Source organism: Manacus candei, unplaced genomic scaffold (genome assembly GCF_025592945.1).
Source record: "Manacus candei isolate 608988 ecotype Guabito, Panama unplaced genomic scaffold, ASM2559294v1 h1tg000099l, whole genome shotgun sequence".
Taxonomy (NCBI): domain Eukaryota; kingdom Metazoa; phylum Chordata; class Aves; order Passeriformes; family Pipridae; genus Manacus; species Manacus candei.
Window position 1 is genome coordinate 834,579 of NW_026138147.1, and position 6,563 is coordinate 841,141.

General features: G+C 49.6%; 1 protein-coding gene across 1 annotated transcript; it reads left to right on the top strand.

Annotated features, from left to right (window-relative positions):
- The first annotated feature begins 4,977 nt into the window (after positions 1 to 4,977).
- Positions 4,978 to 5,976, top strand: LOC127461301 (olfactory receptor 6F1-like). Its single transcript, XM_051768988.1, has one exon. It carries the CDS (start codon positions 4,993 to 4,995, stop codon positions 5,974 to 5,976), a length of 984 nt encoding a protein of 327 aa, XP_051624948.1. The 5' UTR covers positions 4,978 to 4,992.
- The last annotated feature ends 587 nt before the right edge of the window (positions 5,977 to 6,563 follow it).

Consider the following 6,563-nt stretch of genomic DNA (forward strand, 5'->3'; position numbering starts at 1 on the left):
AGGGACTTGGGGCTGCTGCTTGACAGCGGCTGGATATGAGGCAGAGTGTGCCCAGGGGGGCAAGAAGGCCAAGGGCATCGTGGCCTTTGTGGAGAAGAGTGTGGCCAGCAGGAGCAGAGAACTGATTGCCCCTCTGTGCTGGGCACTGCTGAGGCCCCACCTCGAGTGCTGTGTCCAGTTCTGGCCCCTCAGTGCAAAAAGGCCACTTGATTCCAGGAGATTCTGCAGTCTCCCAGCTTTCCTTCAGATCCATGAGGCCCTCCAGTGTCACAATGGCCCTTTGATTCCAGGAAGTTCCACACTCTCCCAGAATTCCTCTGCTTCCATGAGCTTCGCAGGGTCTCAATAGGCCCTTGAGTCCATGAGGTTCCAAACTGTCCCAGGGTTCCTTTGGTTCCAGGAGACCCTGAAGTGTCACAACAGCTCATTGATTCCCTGACTTTCTCTGGTGTCACAATGACCCCCTTGATTCCAACAAAGGCACCCTATCTAAATTTGTTCCTTGCAAACTGTCCTTGCTGTCACCTCCTGGCAGTGGCTTCATGGCCCCTGTCAGAGCCAGCCCTGTCCCTGCACTGACCCAACTCTGCTGCCCCACAGATGCTGGATCAGGAGGGGAAGGCCCACAGTGCAGGGCAGTGCACTGGGACTCATCCTGGAAGGGACCTCGGCAGGTTTCTGGGCCAAACCAAAGCACAGCCAGTGGAGAAAGGGACACAGGGATGGGCAGTTGGTGTGCTCTGCCACCTCAGAGGGAGATGCAGAGCTACAGGGACACCCAGCCCATGTGGATCCCTCCAGGAGATGGTTCCCAGGTCTCATCTAGGCAGTGGGTGCTCCGGTTTGATGTTCACTGGTGGTTACACCCACCCACACCCACACCAGTCTCATGTGCACACACACCAGTCTCACCAGAGTCTGGCCCCCCAGAGAACACAAGACCCCATCATTTGTCAATCCCACTCCAGAAAGTGGCACTGGGACCTCCCTCCAAACCCAGAGCACAGAGTTCCCTTGTCCTGAAAAGTTCTTGGCAATGGAGGGATGAAGCAAACGGGACAGACTGTGGGGATCCCTTGCCGGGCATGGCCAGGGATGGGCACTGACCACTCACCTGTTTGCATGTGACCAGTGAATCCGAACAATCGACCCCAAAGACTGCTCAGAGACATTCTTTTATCTTTAAGCAGCAAGGTATTTGTTTATTCAACGCTGGGAGCAAGCCAGCTCGTGCTGGACAAACTTGCTCAACTTCAAAGTGCAAAACTAAGCGAATTTATACGCTTTGGATACAGGGTTACCTCATTTATTATACATATTAATAAGCAGGCTGGTCTCTGGGCAGAGTCTTTCCAGACATGCCCAGTCTTCTACTGTGGGGGGCTTCTCCTCAAGCCTTCATCCCTCTGGTGGTCGCCATGGATGTCTTCCTCAATTTGACCTCTTCAGTCAGGTGACCTGAATTCTTCAAGCTTGCAAAATCCTGGCTCTGGGCCTTTAGATCTTATTCAAACATCTGGGTTACCTAATTTATTACTGTGTGTGTACTACTCCTATTCTTTCTATAATAAGGCCTTTGGTCCAGTGACCAGAACAGAACATGAGATTAACCAGTGCTCCGAAAATGTTCTTCCAGCAAAACAGGTATTGGGTTTCTCAGCAGGCCAAGATATCTCAGTTAACTCTTCTAGGCCTGGCTCCTGTTTCAATCCTCCTTCTGGCCCTTCTTGTGGATGGGCATCACATGAGCACCTCCACTCATCGGGTCCTCCCTAGTGAGCCAGGACTGATGGTAAATGGTGGAGGGTTTCTGCTGAGCTCTCCCTCCAGCTCCCTCAGCACCCTTGGATGAATCCCTTCTGGTCCCATAGACTTGGGAGTGTCTCAGTGGCTCAGCAGATCACCAGCTGCTTCCTCCTGGATTACAGAGGGTCCATTCTGCTCCCTGTCCTTGTCTACCAGCCCAGGGGGCTGGTTGTCCTGAGGATAACAGGCCTTTCTGTTAAAGACTGAGGCAAAGAAGGCATTAAATGCCTTGGCCTTTTCCTCATCCTTGGTGACAGTGTTCCCCCTGGTGTCCAATAAAGGATGGAGATTTTCCTGTGCCCTCCTTTTGTTGATGATGTATTATACAAACCCTTTTTATTACCCTTTACAGAAGTAGCCAGATTGAGTTCTAGCTGAGCTTTTACCTTTCTAATTTTCTCTCTACATGGCCTAACAACATCCTTGTACTCTTCCTGAGCTGCCTGCCCCTTCTTCCAAAGGTCATAAACCCTTTTTATTCCCCCAGTCCCAGAAAAGTTCCCTGCTCAGCCAGACCAGTCGTCTTCCCTGCTGGCTCATCTTGCAGCACACATGGACAGGCTGCTCCTGGGCCTTCAAGATTTCCTTCTTAGAGCATGTCCAGCCTTCCTGGACCTCTTTGTTATTAAGGACTGTTTTGCAGGACACTGTCTCAACCATTTCAGTGTCCTGAACAGGCCAAAGTCCACCCTCCAGAAGTCCAAGGTAGAGGTTTTATTGATCCCTTCCTTACTTCACCCAGAACTGAAAACTCCATCATTTCATGGTTGCTGTGCCCAAGAAACCTCTGACCATCACATCTCCCAACAGCCCTTCTCTGGTCAAATCTTTCATCTCTCTTGACCAAGCATTATTCCCTTGCCAAGTCTCCCATCTCCCTTGTCCCCATTCCCCTTGACCTTCCCAAATCTGCCATCATGTTGGGAGCAGCTTTCTGATGACATTCATGACTTCTGACTCTTTGCCTTCCCACAGATCAGCTGGGGGCTACTCAGTTCCTGTGACAGAAGTGACCTCACAGCTGGCACCCAGAAGGACAAGGAGCTCCTGGGCTGTTGGTCCCTGCCCAGTGCACCCAGCAGTCCTGCACCGCTCCTGAGGTACCTGCCTCAGCTCAGGCCTTCCAGCTCGTGCTCCAGAAGAGCTCCCGTAGGTCCTGGGACACTTTTCCCAGTCCCAGAGGGCTTCAGCTACCCCAGAGAATGCTGGAACCACTGGTGGCCTCTCTGCAAACAGCTGACTCAAGCCCTGAATGTAGATTTTAGGAAATAGTGGAGCCCTCTGACATGAAGACTTCTGTGTACTCTCTGGAGAAGTCTTCCTTCCCAGATTCATGAATGTTCTTTGTGCAGTCATTTCCCAAACACATTTTCTACCAACAGTTTGAGTGGTGAAACATTGCTCAGAGGTTCTTCTCAGTTGGTATTAGCACATTTTATATCTCTCCTTCTTCCTCGCTTTTTTTTTCTTCCTCTCTCTTTTTGATGAGCTCTCAAGGAAAAGATTGTTTGACTTGTGGGATAACTCAGATTGGAAGAGTTTCCTTTGCAATGGCCCTTGCACCAGTGTCTTCAATTGGATCAGGTGTGACTTTGGTCACCACTGTTCTGATTAATTCTTATAATCCACCTGACCTGTGGTCCTGCACGCCCCCTCTGGCATGTGTAAGCATCTTCCAACTCATTCAGGTTTACTCAGCTGTGCAGCAGAAGCTGCTCCAGGGATCTCTGAAGCGTCAGATTCTCCCCCCAGGACGGCAGTCGCCACATTTATGCCCCAGAAAAGGCCTGGGCACAGCAGGATCTGCCCATCTCCAGGACTGCCTGGACTTCCCTGGAGGGTGTCCCTGGGCAGGTCCCACACAGTTCAGTCCAACAGCTGATTTTGAAGGTGACTCAAAATTGTTGCTCCTTTTGGAGTTTGTTAATTTTTAAGGGTCTTGACTGAATTCAATCCCTTGGTTTCAAGCTGATGGGCTCTCTCAGACCAGTCTCTCCTCTCATCTATGTGGACAATGAGCTGGGACCACTCAGGGGACTAATGACTTCAGTGCTCTGGCTGCACATCAACACAGCTTTGTTTCATTGCTTCAAACCCACCATCCCCTCTCCTCCCCCTGGCAATTCAAATCACCCTGGTTTTGGAGCCATGTGCTCTGCTCCTCTCTGCCTAAAAACAAAATCAAAAGATGAAAGGGAAAATGCCAGTCTTTATTGCACATTTTTTCTCATGCTTCTTTCTGTGAACTGTGAATTTTCATTTAAAAGCATAACAACTTAATTAATCGGAGATTTGAGACTTGAATAATGAGTTTCATCTCCTCCACTGCAGGCCCTTATGGAACTTGTTTTCTCCAGGCTCCCTCTGTAGTCAGTGGAGACAAGAGAAGGCTCTGGAGGCTGGGTTCTCCCAGTCTAAAACTGGCAGGCAAAGGAGAGGTTACAAATCTCTTCCTGGCACTGTTCTCTTGCTCTGCATTTGGGTTGGAACATTTGACAGCAATAGCAACGAGCAACTGTATGGCAACAAGTGCCTTTTTGTGCAGACGGGTGTGAGGTGGGACTCTGTGACACACTGTGTGGATCCATAATAAATTTTGGTCATTATTTAGAGTACTAAAAAGTCAAGTTATACTTGGTCCCTATTCTGCCCTCCCCTCTCTTTTCCTGAAGAACCAGAGAGCAAAAAGCTATGGCAGAAAGCAGGGGATTGCAAAATACTTGATATTGCTTATTTTGGAATCAACAGATTCTCAGGGATTCCCAGTGCAAAAGGCCAACACTGAAAAGTAGAGACAAGAGCTTTAAACATGCAGAGTGGATGTGATTTCATGGGTTAGCATCTGTGCAGTAGAAGGGAGGCTTTTGGCACACAGGTGTGACAGATGTTTGCCAGAGGTCTGAGTGAGCCTGGGATTTCCCAGGAATGGGGTGAAATAGCCAACAGCCTCTTCAGAATCCTCTGTTCTGGTGAAAGAATTCTTTGTGAGTATTTGGCAAAGTAGAAATAAGACAACAAAATCTCTGAGGACTCTGAGTGAAATGTGAAACAGAAAAATCAGGGTGTGAGAATTGCTTGAAGGACGATCTCTGGGCTGTACAGGAAGAGTGCAGGCAATGAAAGGAGCAGAGAGGGAAGGACAGAACATTTTGTCCTGCCTGTGAAATTATCACACTTGGTTTTGCCATGTTCCTGTCCCGGCAGGATGAACTGAAATTCAGCATGGGAGCAGCAAATGAAACAGCAGTTACTGAGTTCATCCTAGAGGGTTTCCCAGGGCTTGATCAAAGCCTGCAGCTGTTTCTCTCTGTGATCCTTCTGCTCATGTACCTGACAACAGTGACAGGGAATGCAACCATCATTTTCCTCGTGTGTGTGGATCACCACCTGCAAACCCCCATGTACTTTTTCATTAGCAACCTGGCGTTCCTGGAAATCTGGTTTACATCCTCCACAAGCATCAAATTGTTTGCCATCCTGAGTTCTGATCAGAAAACCATCTCGCTGAGCAGCTGCTTTGCCCAATCCTATTTCTATTTCGCCCTGGGCTGCACAGAGTTTGTCCTGCTTGTTGTCATGGCCTTTGACCGCTGGGTTGCCATCTGCCACCCCCTGCACTACGCTGCCACCATGGAGCCTCAGCTCTGCCTCTGCCTGGTTCTTGCTGCCTGGCTCATCGGCTTCACCCTCCTGAGCTACCGCCTGCTCTTCCTCTCTCAGCTGTCCTTCTGTGGCTCCAACAGGATCCCCCATTTCCTTTGTGACAACTCCCCCTTATTCAAACTGTCCTGCTCTGACACCAACCTGCTTTGGAAAATAGACTCTGTTTTCTTATCGTGTGTCGTGCTGGGTTCCTTCTGTTTAACTCTGGCATTTTACACGTGCATCCTTTGCTGTGTTCTGCAGCTTCCAGCAGCCTCTGGGAGGAAGAAAGCTTTTACCACCTGCTCTTCCCATCTCATCACCTTATCCATTGCATATGGGAGCTGCCTTGCTCTCTACATGTGTCCTTCAGCAGATGTTTCCTTGAAGACCAACAGAATTGTAGCTTTGCTGAACACAGTCCTGTACCCATTCTTAAATCCCTTCATCTACAGCCTTAGGAACAAGGCTGTGATACTGGCACTGAACAAATCCATTGCCAGTACAATAACAAAGCTTTTCCCCTAATCCTGATGCATTTCTGGACATAAATTCCAAGGATCTGCTCTCATCTGTTAAACAATAGCAGGGCATATGTGTGTGACCTCCAAACACGGATGCCTCAGGAGATTTGTGCTCTTGTCAGTTTGTGTCAGGTTAAGTGATAAGAAGCTCATCTGCACACACAGACAGGGCACTAACAGTGGGAGGAGGAGTAACTCAGTTAATGCTCTGCCCTGGCTGCTCCATCACTGCAGGGCCATCAGCTCTCCAAGAATCCATCTCCAAACAGAGAGAGCACAGAGGAACAGTGGCAAGTGACAACCCCAATGCCAGGCTCTGGGAAATGGACCCCATGTCCCAGCTCTTTCCAGGGCTGCCCTGGGAGAGCCATCAGCCCTGTTGTCCAGGTCTGAAACCCCTCAGTCACTGAGAGCAGATCCCCATTTGGCCTAGGGGGATTGTTGCCTTGGAGTGTAGGACACATGATGGGATGCAGGGGAAGAGCAGTTTTGGATAACACAGGACTGGAGGGAAGTTGAGGGGAGGACCCCAACCAGTGCAGTCTGTTCTGTCTTCTCATTAAACTTAACTTCCAACTCCTGTGTGAGCCA